Raw genomic sequence first — 20,697 nt, 5'->3', positions numbered from 1 at the left:
AAAAGGGGACACTCAGGCGCCCATCAGGAGGTGATTCCAAAAGGCCAGCCAAGAGATGATAAAGACTTGAACTGGGCTGGTGGCCGTGGGAAGGGAGAGATGGGAGATGGGGACATGTGGAGGGCGAAATTGCAAGGAGTGAAGTAGGATGCTGAAGTTTTAAATCTATGTGTTTGGGAGGAGAGAAAGAGTTTGGAAGAGTTAGCTTGGGACAAGAGAAAGAGAAATACTTCTGTTTTTCACCTGCTGGGTTTAACATCCATTTCAAATGTCCAAGAGGCATTTATAGTGACATGATTGGAGCTCAAGTGAGAGACTGGCTCAGACAGGTAGCTAGATGACCTAGAAAATGGCATGCTGGACTTGGAGTCAGGAAGACCTGAAGTCAAATCCAGTCTCGTGTTTACCAGCTGTGTGGCCCTGGGTAAGTCATTTACACTCAATAGACCTCAGTTTCTTCATCTATAAAATGGGGACAATAATAGCATCTGCCTCCCAGGGTTATCATGAAGATAAAATGAGATAATGTTTATAAAGTGCTTTGTAAACCTTAAAACACTATATGAAAGAAAGGAGAAAATCCAGCTCTTCATCAGAGATTGAAGTAAACCCAAATGGCAATGAGTTCATTGTCTTCTCTCACATCTCAGGACCATTTTCATTTACCTTTCAGCCTTCTCCTCTCTAGATAAATTGTCTCAGCTCCAAGTTTTCCATGTTGCCTTCTGTGGTTGGCCCAAAATGGAACCCACTGAGTAGAAACACTGAAGAAAAACAACTGCTTGAATACATGGGTCGAGGGGATATGGCTGGGGGTGTAGACTCTAAATGATCATCCTTGTGCAAACACCAACAGCATAGAAATGGGTTCTGATCAAGGGCACAAGTAATACCCAGTGGGATTGCGCGTTGGCTACGAGAAGGATTGGGGGAAGGGAGGGAGGGAAAGAATATGATTCTTGTAACCAAGGAATAATGTTCTAAATTGGCTAAATACAATTTTCAAAAAAATAAAATAAAACTACCACCAGAAAATGAGAAAAAAAATGGAACCCACCGATCTTCCAAAGGACTGCTGGAAGCTGATGATGGAGGGTTATCTTATCCTCTCATTCACAGTGTCAAGATCCTGTTGCCTATTTTAGATGTAGTCCCATTGTGCTGATTCATATTCAGTTTGTGGTCTTTCTCTATTTTTGACTACCTCCCTCCAACCCTCCCATCCCCCCTTTCCCCAGTCTTCTTCCTTTTGTTTTTTCTTCTTCTCTGAATTAGCTCTTAACTCTTTCCTTTCTCAATCCTGGCTGTTTCCTATCTCTTATGTTTTTCTATCTTTCTGTACCTGCTATATCTTTCCACTCTCCCCTTTTCTCTCTTTTCTCCATTTTTCCAATTCTTCCATTCCCTTCCTTATCTCTCTTGTCTTCTCTCCTCTCCTTTTCTCTTTCTTCCCATCTCCTATCTCCCCCCACCCCCATTCTCTAGCATATATTTATAAGCCCAGTTAGGCCACTTGATTCCAATTCAACCCCAATGAATACTCAAAGAATATTGACTGAATGAGTACTTCAATATTGTACTTCTGGCTCTGTTCTACAATTTTATCAGTAGCTAGGGGGCCCAGTGGAGAGAGTGCCCAGAATGGAGTCAGGAAGACTCCTTGAGTTCAGATCTGACCTCAGACACTTACTAGCTGTGTGACCCTGGGCAAGTCACTTAACCTCATTTGCTTAAAAAAAAAATTATCATGACTCTTCGCTTCATAAACAGTGAATTAATCAATAAGCACGTGCCAAACTTTTACCATGAGCCAGATACTACGCTCAGTGCTTCCTCTCCTCAAGTCTATGGAACCAGAGATGAAAAAATGGAGTGTGGTATATGAACGATAGTAAAACAGATCAAAACCTTTCTTTGACTTCATAGATGCATCCAAGAGCTTCTGTGGCCTAAAATTTCATCACTTTGGCGAGCTCCTTGAGGGCAGGAACTGTCCTCTCTTTTGCCACTTTTTGTATCCCCAACACTTGGCAGTACCTGGCACCTAGTGGGTGCTTAATAAATATTGTTGGTTGACTGATATCCAGTGATGAGCTTATCCAAAACTAGCTAGGTTGGACTTCAGACAAGAAATGCCAAGGCTGTCATCTCATGGACACCAGAAGCTTTTCCAGATTTCCAGCTTCATGGAGAAGGCAAAACTTGGGTAGAAAGAAGCTAAGGATTCTGAGGCAAAGCTGAGGAATTTAGTTGAGGGATACAGCCAGCGCAAAGGCAGAGGGGGGATAAGGCTTAACAAGAGCTTTTGTCCTGCTGGTAAAGCCTTGGAGAACTGGAGCATACATGCATATTGGTAGAGGGTATGCCTAGGAAAAGCTTCGTCAAAGTTAATATTTTATTAATTAAGTTACTAAGGCTAAAGAATGACACCTCTGTCCTGGCATGCCTCTTAGATGGGATATGAAGGCTCTGCTCAGTGTCCCCACTGACTCATTGAATCCTTGTAAGGAATGTTGATAGACTGTTAGCTATTTTATACACTGTAGGCAAAATCTTGAGACTTGGCCCTTAAGAGGAATTTGGAAAGGGGCAGCTAGGTGGGAGGCTCAGTGAATAGAGAGGCAGGCCACAAGTCTGGGTTCAAATCTGGCCTCAGAGACTTCCCAGCTGTGTGACCCTGGGCAAGTCACTTAATCCTCATTGCCTAGCCCTTACCATTCTTTTGCCTTGGAACTGATACTTAATATTGAGTCTAAGAAGGAAGATAAGGGTTTATTAAGATTACAAAAAAGGGGGGATTTAGAAAGAGAGAACAGAGGAAGCAGCTAGGTATTGCAGTGGACTAAGAACAATGGATTTGATGTCAAGAAGACAAGTTTTAAATCCTGTCTCCGTCATTTACTTGATCTCCAGCCTCAGTTTCCTCATTTGTAAAATGAGGATAATAATATCACCCCCCTCCAGGGTGATGGTGGGGATCAAATAACCTAAAGACAATGCTTTACAAACTTTCAAGTGCTATATAAATGTTGGCTATTATCATGTTGTCAACTCACTCTGTCTTCACTCTTATTGGGACAAGACTAAAAATGAGACTAAAACACAAGAAGGAACTGTCTTGCTCCAGAAGTTCCTTGAAGTAACTATAGCAATGGCATGGTACAGTACTATGCTAGACTAGTAAAGGGCTGCCTTCTCAAAGGTCACCCCCTGCAGCATCAGTGGGTCAGATGACTCCTCAGCTATTCCCTCAACTAAGCCTTTTTCTCAGGCTTCTCCCTAGACTCCATTCTTCAGGAGGGGGTTTTATTTTCAAATCCATTCAGAGAAGATAACAGATGTGGAAATAACCACCCTCCCAAGCCAAGCTTCAGTTCCTCATAACTTCCTCTACCGAAGCTGTTGACAAGTTTCTCTCCCTACTCCGAAAAGTAACAAGAAATGAATGAACAGTTCTTTTTCTAGGGCTCAGACTCCTAAACAGAGAACTTCTCTGGCAAACTATCTACTTCACTTGTAAAATAAATTCGCATTTCCCCCCTTTATTAATTTTTTCATGTAGAAACAATTTTTCATAATTGCTTTCTGACATATTAGAATTCACATTTTCAACCCCCCCTTGCCTCCCAAAGTGGTAAATAATCTAAATACTATTATAATATACACCAACATGCTACTACATATCATTATTATTATTTTTTGAAACCCTTACCTTCCATCTTGGAGTCAATACTGTGTATTGGCTATTGTGCAAGTGTCTGAGGTCAGATTTGAACCTAGTCCCTCCTGTCTCTAGGTCTGGCTCTCAATCCACTGAGCTACCCAGCTGCCCCCTACATATATTATTCTATCAGTACTTTCATGCAATACATATTTCCATGGTGCTCATGTCATAATAGAAGATGCATATCACCTATAAAAAAACTCATGAAGGAAATATAATGATAGATGGTATTCTTTGTTCAGCAATCAGACTCCAACAGCTCCCTCTTTGGCTGTGGATAGCATTTTTCATCATGAATCCCTTGTGGTTGTCATGGAAACTTGCTTTGCTGATAATGATTTAGTCCTTCACATTTGATCATCATATAATATTTCTGTTACTGTGCACATTGTTCTCCTGGTTCTGCTCACTTCACTTTGCATCAGTTCACATAAGTTTTTCCAGGTTTTTCTGAACTCATCCTATTGATCATTACAACCACATATCACAACTTGTTTATTTTTCAAGTGATGGACAATCTCTCAGTTTCCAATTCTTTGCCACCACAAAAAGAACTGCTAAAAATATTTTGGTATAGAAAAGTCCTTTTCTCTTAGCTTTAATCTCCTTGAGATCTAGTCCTGATAGTGGTATTTGCTGGATCAAAAGGTATGCATAGTTTTATGGCTCAGTTCGAATGTTGTCTTCATGTGCTTTTCAGAATTGTTGTATTAGTTCACACCTCCACCAATGGTGTATTTGTGTCTAATAGAAACTGTATTTTAAAAATGCACTTATTGACATTTTTTACATTACCTCTGTTCCATAATGTAGTCCTTTCTCTTACCCATTCCAGAAAGCATTCATTTGGAAAAGTAGGGGGGGAATGGTTCAGTAAAACTAAACAACTTCTCAAAAAATCGTGATAGTATATGGCATGCTCCATACCCACAGTCCCCTACCTCGGTGAAGAAGCCAGCAGAATATTTTGCCTTTTCTGAAACTAAGCCTAGTCATTACAGGTTTGCAGCATCTGCTTTTGGTTGTTTTGATCTTGTTCTGTTTCCATTGCCTCTGCTCTTCAAGCTCTCACTCTCTCACATTGTTGGAGCCCCTCTTGAGCCACCCTTCCATTCACATTGCTTTAGCTTCTGTCCTCCCTACTTTCTTAGGATGGAATGGACTAACTTATGGATCGAAGTCTAGCTATGTCAGTCCAGGCAGGGCGACTCTGAAGAGAATGGGTGGGAAAGGGAAGACATCCTGGCCAAGATTTATGCTTGAGCCGGTAAATACTCTGTCCGAAGGTGCATCCTAATCACCACGGAAAGAGAAAAACAATGAACTTAAGAAAAATGTGACAACGATTAGGCCTAGCCCCAAATCAACGGGCAGTTTGAGGAGCAAGAGGTTGTGGGTTCACCCTCACTGGAGGTGTTCAAGAAAAAAAGACGACTGGAAGCCTTCCCCAACCTCTCTCAATTCCAACACCGTCTCTCTCCTTAGTACAGTGCTTGGCACATAGTAGGTACTTGATAAGTGTTTATTGATGGACAAATTCCTGCATAGGTATGGGTTGGACTAGATGACTTAGGAGTTGCCTTCCTGAAAATTCTGAAATGTTGTAACTGTGAAATTATTTTAATTTAGTTTCAGCTGAGCCCTCGTTGCACCTCCTACCTCACTTTTGTGAAAGATAATCGAATTAAGCAACTTCCGTTTACATTCACTGTTTTATGCCTCTGTACAACTATATCTTCTCTGCATGCAATCCTATGAGAGAAGCAGTATTTTCGTGACAATTTGTAAGGAATAATCCCAATCGTTAACTGATTAAATGATTATACATGAGAATCAGTCATCAATAATCATATTGTCCTTAAAATCCCTTGAAGTATCTTGCAAAAATACCTTTGCTTAGGAGAGTTGGCACTTGCCTTTAACATCTTGGGATATCTCCAGACTTCTTAGTAATGTGCTGTCTCTTTTGGCTTTGAAACTCCGGAATAACCTTGGCCATTTCACCAGATGTGATATAAAGGGACTACATGACAGTAAGTTTCCCCTTTTAAGAAGATAAGAAAATGAACTGAAAGAAACGTTCTTACAGGGGAAACTTTGGTTTTCCCTCTTCTGAAGAAACATTTAGCTGACCCCGTTTCAGGGGAAGTTTATGTAATCTGATTTTTTTGCATAGACTCTAAAAGACTTGGGTGGGCAGTTCCAGTCTCTGGTCTTTGGCAGAGTTGAGGCAGATCCGGACCCTGACATTTTGTAATTTACAGCTCCTGCAATAAAATGCCAGCTTAAACTCAGAAATTACTTCTTAGAAGTATTGATTTATTTTGCACATTTTCTGGCCTTGTTCCATAGTGCTGCTTTTTTCACAAACTACTTTCCAGTTGATTGACCGATGACCAATTTCCTTCTATCTGTGTAACCACAGACAAGTCACTTACACTCCCATGGGCTCGGTTTCCTCCCCTGAGAGAGGTGGACTGGGTAGCCTCTGGCGCTCCTTCCAGCCCCAGACCTATGATCCAGGTCTGAAAGAGGCTCCTGTCAAGACTCGGCGAGGAGTCGTTGCCTTCTGGTCCACGGAGCCTTCCCTGCTCATTGCTTTTCCCTCCCCCAATTTCCCTTGTACTGTCTTCACTTGCACATCGATTGCATCACCCCCAGTGACGAATGAAGGCCTTTAGTGCAGGAATCAGATCTGTTTCACTTGGTTTTGGCATGACACTCTTCCACAGTGCCTGGCACACAACCCTTATTGCATTGAGCCGACTGGGCTCCAAATACCTGGATGGAGTTACAGCACTCCCTTTTACCAGCTTGGTGACCCCATGCAATGGACTCGCCCGCTCCACACTTCATCATTATCCTCATCTGAACAATGGCAATAATGACATGCCGCCATCTTCTGTTGTACTGGGTTCCAAGGCGGAAGAGTGGTAAGGGCTAGGCAGTGGGCGTTAAATGACATGCCCAGAGCTAGGACTTCTCTGAGGTCAGCTTTGAACCCAGGACTTCCCAGCTCTACTGCTGAGCCACCTAGTTGTCCCCAGGAAAGCATTTTGTAAACTTTGAAGTGCTTTCAACTATATAATAACTATAATAACAACAAGTAGCATTTATATAGCTCTTGATGTCTATCGTGAAGTTAAGGTCTTTACATATGTTATAGTATTTAATCCTCACACCAATGCTTTTCTGATCCAAGAGGATCAGAAATGGGATATTTTGATCAATTGATTTTATTTGGTATACAGTATCTGCATTTGTCCTATTATCCCCTCTACTTTACAGATGAGGAAACCAAGATTAAAAAAACAATAGCCCTAAGGGAAGGTGATGTACCCAAGGTCACACAGCTGTAAGTGTCTGACACAGGATTCAAACTCCTTCCTGATGCTTACATCAACAACTGATCAACCCATATTTATTAAGCACCTACTACGCTCCAGGCAGTGTTCTAAGCATTTATTACTTAAGTCAGTTGACTAAACCATGCCTTGGTAACATTAACTGCGTTTTCATAGCTTACTTTAATTTTAGATGGAAGGAGGATCAGAAATGGGATGTTTTGATCAATTGATTTTATTATTTGGTATACAGTGTCTACATTTGGCACAAAATCCCCTCATCCTGAACTTTCTCCACGATTTCTTCAGAGGAGGGGAAGGCATTTGTCGAAAGACAGAGCTTTGGTCTCAGGGAAACGTTTAGTTGGTAGCAATGACCTGAAAAAAAGGAAGTTGCACTCAAGAGTTGTTCCTGCTCTTCCTTTATTCTTCCTTATCAGTCTCTGGGCAATGACTGGGGAACTGGGGGTAGAGGAGAAATCCAAAGGCAGGAGGGCATGGAGTCTTTTGCCCTGGGAAATACCCCATTTAATGAGAAAGATGGCCTCGGAGAAACAAGACTAGGATTGGGCCACCTCTGGAGTTCTTGGCACGTCATTGTAAACTACATGCCATGAGGAAGGGAGAGCACTCTTGGGTGCCTATGGGTTGGCCCAATGGGACGAGTCTAATATGGAGGGGCCTTTTCCAATTCAAACAGCATTATCTGCAGCGGAACAATCTACCCCAAGAAGAAATTCCCTTTTGTTAGAAGGGCCTAGTGGCTACTGACAAGGCTTTCTCTCTTCTCCTCTGGGGAAGTGCCCAATCTTCCTGCAGACCACCCTGTTTGGTCACTACCCCACATCCACAGGAAATGGATGCAGAGTGGTTTTAACCTTGGAGGCTGACTGGGCCTTGGTTTATTTACTAATGAGGCAATGGAGATCCAGAGAGAAGATCACAAAAGAGAGTGGCTGACCCAGGAGATGAATCCAAGTCAGAGTATTTCCCTCCCTAAAGATCAGGGCGGTGTGAAAGGATAACCAAGGAGGGGTGGGCCTGGGGGCAGGGGATATCCTTCTGTCTGTCCTAGTTTTCTATTCCTCCCATACTCCCAGTCCATACAGTACAACCACACTGTGTGTGCCTGGCAACTAGGCCAACTTACATTATTGATCCAAGTGATGTAATTGGAGACTCGGGTAAAGACTGTGGGCTTCCTGGCAACGTTACAACCCATGCTGGACACAAAGCTGGTCACTCCATGCACGACATAGCGGCCGTTAACCATGCAGTGAAGAGGACCCCCAGAATCTCCCTGGAGAAAAGAGAGATTATCTTAGGAGCAGGCTTCCAGAGGGCAGGAAGGGCCCATCACAGATATAGTTCTCAGATTCTGCAAAGGACCTTTTGGCTAGTTTGTTCGATGTTGACAAAACCACTAGTTTTAGTGGTTTTGAAGAAAGTGGTTTCCAAGAAAGGTTGACACACGAGAAGAGGAGTTTTGGCTGGGGGGCAGCTATGGTCATCATTCCTGAAGATTTTGTCTCCTTTCCTGCCTCAATTCAGTGGCATGGTTTCTCTTCCTATCTCGATTTTCCTGTCTCTTGGAGAAATTGATGCCCATTCTGGTGGGGTAAGGAAGATCCTGGTAATCTAGGAGTCCACTGATCTATTCTAGGAAAGAGAAGGCAAAGACTGCTTATTCTTTTTTTTTTTTTAAACCCTTACCTTCCATCTTGGAGTCAATACTATGTATTGGCTCCAAGGCAGAAGAGTGGTAAGGGCTAGGCAATAGGGGTCAAGTGACTTACCCAGGGTCACACAGCTGGGAAGTGGCTGAGGCCAGATTTGAACCTAGGATCTCCCATCTCTAGGCCTGGCTCTCAATCCACTGAGCTACCCAGATGCCCCTTAGACTGCTTATTCTTGTTTCTTTGTATTTTGAAAAGGGGGATAAAAGTAAAAGCCATAAGAATTGACCAATGCAGTGACCATCTACGATTCTAGAGGGCCAGTTGACGACCTAGGATGTTGAATGAGACATGCATTTTTGGACACAGTCAATCTAGGAATTTGTTGCTTGACTTTGCATGTTTATGACAAGGATTATGTTTTTCTTTTTTTTTTTCCATCTCAATGGTGGGAGGAGGTGGAAAGACAAGAAAATAGATATTTGTTAACTGGAAAAAAATGTTAATAAAAAAAGGAGGCAAATGATTAGTCTCCAAAAATTTGGAACAAGCCCCCAAATATTTGTATTATGGGCAACTCCTTGAAGAGGGTTTCTTAATCTAGGGTCCATGCATTGTAGGTAGATTTCAGTGGGGTCTATGAATTTAGATATGGAAAAATTATCTTTATTGTTGTTGGAACCGTTTTCTTTTATAATCTTAGGGATTCATAGACTTTACTAGACCCCCAAAGGAATCCAGGACACACTAAAAAGGTTAAAACCCCCCGTTTTGAAAGGTGAAGTCAAATCACATTCCACTTTGCTTCCTGAGAAATATTTCTCTAGCACTCTAGCACAGAGAAGCGAATTCAGGGAATTTCACCAAAGAAGACATTAAGGAGGCAGGGTTTTAGGAGAGGCACAGGAAGAAAGGCACATTGCTTCTCCAGAGACCAAGGAAACTTTCCGCTTTCTTTAAGGGCTATTTCCTTCATGAAGTTTTCCCTTTCTTTCCCGATGCTAAACATAATACATCTATTATTCATATTCATTGTGCATTATTTTGTTTTAAAGTGAATTGTGTGTACCACGTCCCCCTACAATACTAGAAGTTTAAGATGGTTGGCGTCTAACGGAGGAGGCTTAGTTTGGAACTGGAAGCCTGGACTTCCTAGTTATTCTTTCAGCCTTTGTTTTCCTTATCTGTGAGATGGGGAGAAATAATTATACGTCATGATAAAACTTCCTTCATGATGTTATAATCAAGAAGAAATGAGAGTGAGATTGTGGCAGTCACCACGTCAGCTGTTTTTGCATACCCAGAGCCTCTCCTATGCCAATGTCTTGCATTCAGTAGGTGCATACTTTTTGGATTTAATGTATACGTAAATGGATTGTCTTTTGTGAACTTTATTGGGGGGGTGACCCTAAGTGTAGACCTAGATCCTTCTCATTTTAAGGTGATGGAAAAGAGGACCTGCTCAGTGTTTCCCTCTTTCCCTTGAAAGGGGGGGAGAGAAGAGGGGATTCAGTAACCAGTGAGTAGGAGGAATAAGGGGAGATGCTTCAGAACCAGCCATGGGACCAAGATCCTCTGACTGACTGAGGAGCGAATTTAGCATCAGAGACTGGACTGATGATCTGGAGCCAAGAAGAGCTTGGATTCCAGGAGAGGCGAGTTTTCTAAGGGAGAAGCCACCCTTCTCTTTCTGGGGCTCTGAAGCAGCCAGACGGTATTTCTAGTCTAGAGAGAGTCTCGGGCTAAACTGTCCTTCTGGGTCGTTTTCCTTCTATTGGCACCTGGCCATGTTGTGTCTGAGCCTGTATCCCTCTCTGTAAGGCCCAGGAGCACCGCTTGTGCTCCAGAACAAGTGGTAGACAGGGCGAAGAAGGGGCCAGAGAATTGTCTTCATCCAAAATAGTTTTATGGGCAGAAGAAGAGTGGTTGGATATGGCCTATCTTTGAACTTGGACAACCACACAGGTTCAGGGACTGGACGGTCCAAGATGCTCAGTGCAGTGATGGAGCCGGGACAGAAAAGGGTAAAGGTAAAACCTGGGGGCCAAATGCAAAGGCCTTCTGCAGCTGCTCCCAGAAGGTGCTGAAAGCCCTGGAAAGCTGGTCAACTGAGAGGTGGGGCTTTAAGCCCCACATTTCAATTACTTTTTTTTTTTTTTTAACTCTTGCTTTCTGTCTTAGACTCAATACAGAAGAGTGGTAAGGGCTAGGCAATGGGGGTTAAGTGACTTGCCCAGGGTCACACAGCTAGGACAGACTGGACCCAGGACCTCCTATCTCTGGGTCGGACTCTCAATCCACTGAGCCACCTAGCTGCCCCTAGGTTTCAATTTCTTTAAAACCTTGGACTGGGGGCATCTGGGTGGCTCAGTGGATTGAGAGCCAGGCCCAGAGATGGGAGGTCCTGGGTTCAAATCTGGCCTCAGACACTTCCCAGCTGTGTGACCCTGGGCAAGTCACTTAACCCCCATTGCCTAGCTCTTACTGCTCTTCTGCCTTGCAGTCAATACACAGTATTGGCTCCAAGACAGAAGGTAAGGGTTAAAACACACTTTGTCACACACACCCCCCACACACAGATACACACATATGCACAAATGTTTGCAAAGATAAATAGAGACAGAGGAGAGATAAGAGTGTTCCTAATTTGTTGAGTAGACAAGAGAAAACAAGTCTGTTGCTGAGTTTGATTTGTGAAAGGAGGAGGGAAGAGAACGAGAGGGGAAAGGGGCCGGAAAACTCTTTGGCTGGTTCTGAAGGTGAAGAGGGGGGCATCAATCCCTCAACTCATTTGCTCTCCATCCCAAAGGAGGGTCTTGCTAGGCCATTTGCTTTCCTACCTGGCATCCAGACCTCACGCCGTCTCCTCCGGCACACACCATGGTGGTTTTGACAGTGGATCCCCAGTAGGAGCTGCTGGAGCAGGTTGCATAATCCACCACGGGCAGGTATGCCTGCTGTAGAGTCTCAGCCAGCTGCCCATTGGCTACAGGGGACACCAGAAGTGTGAGATGAGAAAGGGGCCCGAGTCCTGAGTCCTTGCGAAGCTACATCCTCAGTGGGATCCCTCTACAGAGAATCCTCTTTCGGAGAAATCATTCTCTCTGCCCCCTTTTCTTCATTATCTTTTGGAAATTACTGTTTATATATGTTGATATAGCTATCTTTCCTTTTCTATAATTATACTATAAACTCCCTGAATGCAGAGACTATCTCTTCTTTACCTTATTCCTGATTAATATAACTTTGAATTCCCATTACTTACTTGACCTCCTGCCTCTGAAATTTTGACCAAACTGTGCCATGTACCTCTAACACCATTCTAATCTGACCAACTATCATCCTATCATCACTCATTTAGGAGTTATTTAAGGAGACAGCTAGGTGGCTCAATACATAGTATTGCTTCTAAGATGGAACATAAAGGCTTAAAAAAAAGTTATTTAAAACTCCTTACCTCTGAGAAGTCTTCTGAGGTTATTTGAGAAAAACTGATAGCCTTTCTTGATCCTTTCTCATCTAAACCTGGAATTTCCCTACCTCTATGCACTCATATTCACATTCCAGTGACATACCTACTCTTCCTGTCCTATCCATGGAGGCAGTGGAAGTCATGGAAGGTCACAGGACTCTAAGGCAAGGGGTTCTAAGTTTTGCTCTGCCACTAATTAAGTGTGTAACCTCGGGGAATCAATTTTACCTTTGATGGATCTTATTTTCTCTGGTGTACAATGAGGGGATTAGAATGGATCCATGTTGGTGAACCTATTGCACGTGTGCCAGAGGGGGCTGCTCCCTTCTCCCTCTCTAAATGCTTGAGGACATTTCTCACATCACCTGCCCCTCTGCCCAACTGCTCAGTGGGAATACTTCCTCCTTCCCCTGTCTGAGGTAAGGCAGGGGACTCGCATGCAGCATGAGGGCTGCAGTTTGGGCACTTGGTCTCTAAAAGGTTTGCCATCATTCCATTGTTAGATTAGATGATTGCTAATATTCCTTTTAGTTCCAGAGTTCCAAGACTGATTCAAAGATGTAAGTAGCTCACATACCATTTTGGTTTTGGTTTGTGTGTCCTTCCTTCTATATATGCAAGAATCAATGTGTCTGACATGTATGATGAGCCCCTTGAAAGCGCAGACTACATATATGCTGCATGCTCAATATAGAGAAACAGTTAATCAAGGCTATCTGTGTTGATGACAAGTTTAGTGACTTACTCTTGGTTCTGCCCCAGCCTGTGATGTAGCAGGAGTTGCCATTGGGCAAGATCTGACCTGATGGGGGCAGGGTGCCCAGCTGGACATAGCTGTTGAGGGTGACAGTCTGGCTCAGACGGAGCATGGCAATGTCATAGCTGTGGACAGAAGGGAGAGGAATCATTCACATGCCATAGATGGTCTCTGTCCATTTATAAGGCACTTGTCCCCTTTCTCCTTCTAAACATTTGTCCAAGTTCTGTCATATATCAGTAGGAAGCATTGGAGTAAATGTTTAACAACCGATTCTTCTAAAAGACAGGATACATTTCAAAATTTAGTCTACATTATAAACATTTTCTCCATCGCTTCCTTAAGTCCAGACAATAATACAATCAACAATAATCTTGCTGTTCAGTTGTGTCCAACTGTTAGTGGCCCCATTTGGGATTTTCTTGGCGAAGATACTGGAATGGTTTTCTTTTTCCTTCTCTGGTTCATTTTACAAATGAGGAAACTGAGGCAAACAGGGTTAAGTAAGTGACTAGTAAGTGTCTGAATCCAGATTTAAACTCAGGTTTTCCTGACTCCAGACTGGCTCTATCCACTATACCACCTAGCTGTCCTAATGATCATCTTAGCATATGCTAAGGGCGAGTGATACGAGAAATGTCCTCAGGCACACATGGAGAAGGGAAGGGAGCAGCTCCCTCTAGCATGCTTAGCACCTTAGCAGTTTTCAAGGTGTGATGCTCACTCACACTGAAAATTTCACAATTCGCTCTTATGATGTGACCTTGGTCAAATCAGGTAACCTTTTTAGGTCCCAATTACTTCAACTCTCAAAAGAAGTTGGATTAGATAATTGCTATAGCTCCTTCCATGTCTAATCCTATGTTCTAATAGAGTTCCTTGCCCAGAGTGGGCCAGGCCTTGGGGCACAGAAGTAAAGCCTAGGTTCCTAGTTGTTCCCTGTCAAGGCAAGAAGTCAAGATAGCAGTTTAGTTGTAGCACAAGCTGAAACTGCTCTGACTATCCCTCTGTACCAGTCTTTAAGAAGTGCTTCAAAAAGACAGAAACCCCAAACTAACAAGACAGAGTCACAAGCCTCTCCTACTGAACACAACTTGAAAGATAGGCAGACAGTAGATCTTCACAGGATAAGGGGGGGACCAGAAATAAAACTGTACATAGACAAGTCCTGGCCGACCACCCCCACTCCCCCTAATATTCTAGGATCTGCAATTAGGTACAGCCAACCTTGGGATCCTGGGACAGGGGTTGCACTGGTGGAGGAGCACTTCAGACACCCCCTTTGAGGTCTTGTGCCCTGACAACAACTGGCAGGGAGGAACAGGGGTCTATCTGGCTGAGAACCTTCAGGCCTCTATGGCTGGCTATATTGAAGACTTAGCCTCAAGCAAATTAGCTCAACCAGACTAATCTAATAAACTAGCAGAGAAGAGAACTTACAGCCCACTGGCAACCCCCCCCCAACAAAAAACAACAAAAAAACCCCCCAATAAAAACAAAAGGCTAAGAAAATGCATTGACAACAGAAAAAGAAGGTAACTATCAAAAGCTTCTATAGGAAAAAGACCAGAGAGTAGTACCAACAGTAAATGACAAGATACAAGGAACTAAAACAAAACCTTGAAAAAAACCCTGGAAATTGGGCTTATGCTCTGGAAGAACTCCAAAAGGAATTTTAAAAAATCAAATAAGACAGGTTAAAGAAAAATGTGAAAAAGAAAACAACAGCTTAAAAAGCAAAACTGATCAACTGGAAAAAGACAAATGAAATGAAGAAAATAGTGTTTTATAACCAGAATTGACCTACTGGAAAAGAGGCAAAAAATCCAATGAAGAAAAGAGCAACTTCAAAAGAGGATCATAGAAGAAATTCAGTCTTTAAAAATTAGAATTGGGCAAAGAGAAACTAATGATTTCATGAGACATCAAGAAACAATAAAACAAAATCAAAAGAATGAAAAAATAGAAGAAAATATGAAATATCTTATTGAAAAAAACAACCGATCTGAAAAATAGATCCAGGGGAGACAATTTAAGTATTACTGTACTACTCAAAAGTCATAACCACACACACACACAAAAGCCTGGACATCATATTACAAGAAATTATCCAAGAAAATTGCCCTGATATTCTTTTTTTAAAAACTCTTACCTTCTGTCTTAGAATCAATACTGTGTGTTGGTTTCAAGGCAGAAGAGTTGTAAGGCCTCGGCAATGGGGTTTAAGTGACTTGCTCAGGGTCACACAGCTAAGAAGTGTCTAAGGCCAGATTTGAACCTAGGACCTCCCATCTCTAGGCCACCCTGCTGTCCCCCTTGCCCTGATATTCTTGAACAAGAAGGTAAAATAGAGTTTGAAAGAATCCACAGATCATCTCCTACAATAATTCCCCAAATGACAATTGCCAGGAAAGTTATGGCCAGGTTCAAGAGCTCCCAGGCCAAGGAAAAAATACTTCAAACAGCCAGAAAGAAACAATTCAGATATCATGGAGCACCAGTCAGGATTACACAGGATCCAGTTGTTCCCTGTCCCCAGGAGGAAAATATGGAGGCGAGGCTCCAATACACCTCTTCTCACCCTAGACCACCCTCCCCAGATGAATTATTAACTATTACTCACCCTGAAGCCACACTGTTGGGGTTCCAGTTTGGATGTACCACAATTTTCCTGACGCTCACATACTGTTCAGTGCCATCATTCTGGTACAGGTTGTGATCTCCAACCACGACTCGGAAATTCATGTTGCTGGAGGAGGAGAAGAAAGCCATAGGTGACCTACCATAGTTTAGGTCCCTCATTCTGTCTACCATGGCAAATCTCCTTCGGTGTGAAAATAATGGGCAAGATCATCTTGTTTAATGCTTAAGAACAATAATAATTCACATTTGTCTAGTATTTGAAGATTTTGAGAAGGCTTTCCATTGATTCTATTCTCACACCAACCCGAGGGGAGGTGGGTTCTATTATTATCCTCATCTTATAGACAAAGCTACTGGACACAGAGAGGCTAGTGTTTATATTCAAGTTTTCATGACTCCAAGTGGTCTGTCTGCTAAATCAGCTCATTTTATCCAGCCTATACAGAAGCAATTCAGACTCCAAAATAAACATCAACATTTCATCTGTAACCTGTAATCTTTCTCCCTTTCCCATTTCAATAGTTTGGGTTCATGGTCTAACCACTCTATACAGGAGAGTTGTAAAGATAATATTAGAATATGATATATCCCATTAAAGGGTTTGTTCCCGTATACCACTCAGATTTCCCTCCAGAAGCTTTCAATATGTAGATTTCCATATTAAAGACATTTCTTCCTGGCCATACTGGAGAAAGGATGGTACACACAGAACTCACTCACAAATGCTGGACACCCAGTCCTCATTTCTCCCTAAACCAATAATAAGAACTCATATTTATCTAATACCTTAAGGCTTACAAAGCACTCTAAAGATATTATTTCATCTGATTCTCATAACTCTCTGATTTGATGTAATTATCATTTCCATTTTACAGATGAGACAATAGGGCCATTGGGTAAAATAATGGATAAAGCTCCAGACCCAGAGTCAAAAGGATCTGGGTTCAAATCTGGCCTCAGACACTTCCTAGCTATGTGAACCCGGACAACTTAATCCTATATGCTTAGCTCTTACCACTTTTCTGCCATATAATCTATACTTATTATCAATTCTAAAAAGGTAAAGATTTTTTAAAAAAGTATTTGAGGCAAGATTTGAACTTTCAGATAAGTCCAGAACCTTAGTGGCTAATACCAACTTCTATTAATACCTAGAGAAATGATTATCTTATTTTTTTCCTTACTTGTCCACACAATGAGCTGCTGTCATCACCCAGTCCTGGGTAACAAGAGTCCCTCCACAGGTGTGATACCATGAGCCCCCAGATGAGTACTGGAGAGAAATCTAGAACGATCAGGTAAAGAAAAAGAGGAATCAATGGTTAATTCTCTCCCTGCTTATCTCACCACTTTCCAAGTTTCATTCCCCCTCTCAAACAAAAGAAAATGGGGCTGTTTGCAATGGGAATGATAATATCCTTTGCCTGGGAAGAGAAGTGGCATCAAACTGCTGTTCAGAGCCTCATAATTCTGGATTCTTCATAACTGTTTCTTTTTTTTCCTCCTTCTTTTCTTTTTAAACCCTTACCTTCTGTCTTACAATCAATTCTAAGACAGAAGAGTGGCAAGGGCTAGGCAATTGGAGTTAAGTAACTTGTCCAAAGTCACACAGCTAGGAGGTGTGTGAAGTCCAGTTTGAACCGAAGTTCTCCCAACTCTAGACCCAGCAGTCTATCTGTCCCTCTCCATATGTCTTTACCTATATCCTGGAGATATACTCCTTCCTCTGATTTTGAAAATTCAGTGTAATAGTAAACCCCATTATTTAATGAGTATTTCTTATACAAGCATCACCTAGGCCCTTTAGAGCTTTTGTTAGGCTTTTCAGAGCTATGAACATCACTACTCTTGTACCATGGGACCATTATCAATCACTAAGACGCATTGATGAAACAAATAGAAGCACTGGCCTAACAAGGTGCAGCTTGTTACAAGCAAGAGCTCTGGACAAGACTTATGTGTAGGAGCTAATGTTAGGTATGAAACAATGCGATGACTTAAACATGATTGGGAGAACTGCTGTGAGTCTTTACGCAGCCTGGGAAAATGGTGCAGATCCTTTTTGATCACCAATGACACCTGTGTGTTGAGTTTGTGTAAAGTGAGGTCCTACAGTACGACTATTGACATGAAAAAGTAGGAAATTGCCTTTAAAGCAGCCAAATCATGACTCTGTGTGATCAGTGTGTAGGAGAGATGAAGACGTGTGAGTGATATTTAAGCTAGAAGCTGAGATAGAGAGGGCAGGTGTGTGTTTAGAGGTAGCTATGGATTATAACCTAGAATGTCAAAGCTGGAATGGGTCCTCCAGTCAATACGTTCAATTTCCTTATTTTATGGAAGAGGAAACTGAGGCCCAAGGAAGCTAATGAAAAAGATAACGTCATGTGATATGAATAAAGAATATAATCCAACATGATATGAATATGGACTATAATAATAAGATATAGAGTACAGAACACAACGTAAACATAATATATGATGTAGGATAATATGACAAAATGTGACACAAAATAACATGACCCAACATAATGTAACATGTAGGCAGTCATATCTAAGAATGAAACCTAAATCATGGCATAGTGGGTTTTATGATATAAAGGGTTGGGTGCCTGGAAGTTTGGGTGAATGGTACCTAGGCAATATATGTCTGGGAGGTGAATGAGAAATGGAGGACCCATGAAATCAGATTTGGAGCTAAAAGGAACCCCCAAAAGCCATCAGGTCTATTCCTTCATCTTACAGGCAAAGAAACAGGGGCACAGAGAGGATAAGTGACTTTCCCAGGTTCACACAGCTAAGTAAGAGTTCAAAGCAAGATTCAAACTCAGAATTCCTTAACTCCTAGTCCTCTCTCTACCTAGTCTATCCCTAGTTGCTCCTATAAGTGCAAGTGTCATGTACCCATGTGTCTCTTAACTATAGTATATATCTGTGTGGAAGGTATAAGTCCATTTTGTGTTTCCAGGTTCTAATTTCCAATCTTCCTGCAGTTAGAGAAGCTGCGGGTTCCAGCTACCTTCAAAACGTGACTCCAAAGCCTCTTGAGCTCTGCTTCCAGATGTATGCGGCTTATAGGAGAACCCTGGGTTTGAGGAAAGCTGTACCTATGGGGTCATACCTACCTGGGAAGGCCAGACATTTCTTTGGGCATTGGTTCCCCCCACAACTCGGGCATTGGTATCTGGGAAATCCTCCAAGCCGTGACCTTTGGGAAAGGAAAAAGGAATGATTAATGGCGGAGCAACCTTTTAGCTATGCTATAAGAAGGCTAAAGAATGCAATGTGGTATTAAAGGGGATATAGGCACAGGATTGTTGGATATTTGCCCTCTCCTTTTCCTAGAAGACTGAGAACTTCACTGAGTCATAAATAAATGCCTTTGACTTAATTCTCTGAGGCTAGGGATACCATTATGCACTCCCAACTAAGGCTATTTGCTGAGGTCTCTAACCAATAGATTTCCCGTGAATAATGGAGGGGAATTCCCTTCAGCACTCCTCAAGGAGCCTCATCCTCAACTGACAGGTCCAAAGACATGTCAGTGGGTAATGGCCCACTACAGTGATGGCTAAATGATAGGGTACATTAACTCCTGCCATTGGAGATACCAAGAAAAGAAAGCTGTTCCTATAGTATTAGGGCATAGAGTAGGGACCAACCTTTATTCTGAGCCTAAGAACAGGCTTAGAGCTTGGGGAGACCTCCTGATCCAGCCTAACTACATAACACAGGTCAGACTTACCGCAAAAGACCAGGAGAGCGAGGATCAGAATTTGGAGCATGGTGCCTGAGGGTTAGACCACTAACTCCCAGGCCCCCCACAACCCTGCTTTATAGGGCTCTTATCACTCCATACTAGCTGATAAAGACCATGTAACGGGAGGGAAAACTGCAGGTGACTATGGAAATACAAACTCATTTGTCTTTTGTTCAAAGACAAACCAAGGTCGAGGCTAAAATTTGAATCTGAATCTAATCAATAAACTCTGATTTCTTCAAGGGAAAAAATCGTCAAAAACAAGATGGTGACACATCTGCTTTGAGTTAGTCTGTGTGCCTTATGTTCACAAGCACTAAAGGAATGAGGATCCAGATGGAGGGGGCATATACTCCTTGCTTTCAGGGAGTTCCCAATTTAATGGGGAAGACAGAACATATACTCAGGACAGGTATGGAGGTAGAGAAAGACCAGGAAGATGGACAGAGCCCTGGGTTTCAGTGTAGGAGGTCTAGGATGAATTTTGGGGAGTGAAGATTGGGGAAGGTGTGCAGAAAAGAGGCTGGAGGTATATGGAGAGTGAGAGATGAAGAAAGGAGGGGAAGTAGGGTCTGATGAGAGATGAGAGGACCCTAACTGGATCCTCCCAAGACACTTGTATAACAGTGGGTAAAAGAGTTTTAGATTTAGAACTAGAAGGGACTTTAGAGGCCATCAGTTCCACCCTCTCATTTCACAGTTGATGAAACTAAGGAATGGAAAGTTTAAGCTAGGTCACACTATTAGTAAGGATCCATTTGAATTCAGTACCCTATCTTCTACTCCATGGTGCCTTGGAGTTTGGATGGGACCTGGGAGTGATAGGAGCCTTATATGTCCTTAAGTAGGGGAGTGATGGATGGCAGAGGGCTTTATGAAGTTGATTTTGATTGAATTAGGTCAGGGGACTCACAGAATAGCATGTAGGCAGTGAACCAAAGAAGGGGTAAATACCAGATTGTCATCCCAGGCATATGGTGTTTATATTATTTACCCAGTCAGTCTAGAGTCCAAGCTCTGAAAAGAGGGCTGGACAGGTCTTCATAAAGGTTGAAAGGAGAGAAGCCATGTGGAATCCAACTTAGAGTCTCTGTGTGAAGTGGGCACTTCTGCTTCTAGTGACTTAGTAGAGTATACATATCCAAGAGTATACATATCCAAGTACTCCTTCAATTTCATAACAAAGCACATCTCCGTAATGAGGGCTCAGCCATACTTTGCCTCCCCTTACCTGCCTGTCTTCTTTTCAGGCTGATCATATATTACTTTGCACATATCATGCTCTAGTTAATTGGGCTCATTACCTGTTCTTCATAGATGC

The 20,697-nt window shown here is 42.4% G+C and overlaps 1 protein-coding gene across 1 annotated transcript; it reads right to left on the bottom strand.

Annotated features, from left to right (window-relative positions):
• Window positions 1-7,288: 7,288 nt before the first annotated feature.
• CELA1 (chymotrypsin like elastase 1) lies at window positions 7,289-19,470 on the bottom strand. Its single transcript, XM_056801001.1, has 8 exons — window positions 19,362-19,470; window positions 18,742-18,824; window positions 16,801-16,901; window positions 15,597-15,722; window positions 12,962-13,098; window positions 11,585-11,730; window positions 8,219-8,368; window positions 7,289-7,446 (listed from the first exon to the last, which is right to left on the bottom strand). The coding sequence occupies exons 1-8, from the start codon at window positions 19,399-19,401 to the stop codon at window positions 7,429-7,431; spliced, it is 801 nt and encodes a 266-aa protein (XP_056656979.1). The 5' UTR covers window positions 19,402-19,470; the 3' UTR covers window positions 7,289-7,428.
• Between the last annotated feature and the right edge of the window lie 1,227 nt (window positions 19,471-20,697).

This window comes from Monodelphis domestica, chromosome 5 (assembly GCF_027887165.1).
Source record: "Monodelphis domestica isolate mMonDom1 chromosome 5, mMonDom1.pri, whole genome shotgun sequence".
Lineage (NCBI taxonomy): Eukaryota > Metazoa > Chordata > Mammalia > Didelphimorphia > Didelphidae > Monodelphis > Monodelphis domestica.
This window is presented reverse-complemented; position numbering and strand designations above follow the sequence as displayed.

Bases quoted from the DNA above. Each gene is read 5' to 3' on its own strand.
- CELA1 (XM_056801001.1), bottom strand. From the start codon at position 19,401: ATGCTCCAAATTCTGATCCTCGCTCTCCTGGTCTTTTGCG. The intron at 13,099-15,596 runs GTGAGTAATAGT...TTCTGTCCACAG, and splicing joins CCCAACAGTGTGGCTTCAGG to CTATGACATTGCCATGCTCC. The intron at 11,731-12,961 runs GTAAGTCACTAA...TGTCCCCTGTAG, and splicing joins AGGCTGGGGCAGAACCAAGA to CCAATGGGCAGCTGGCTGAG.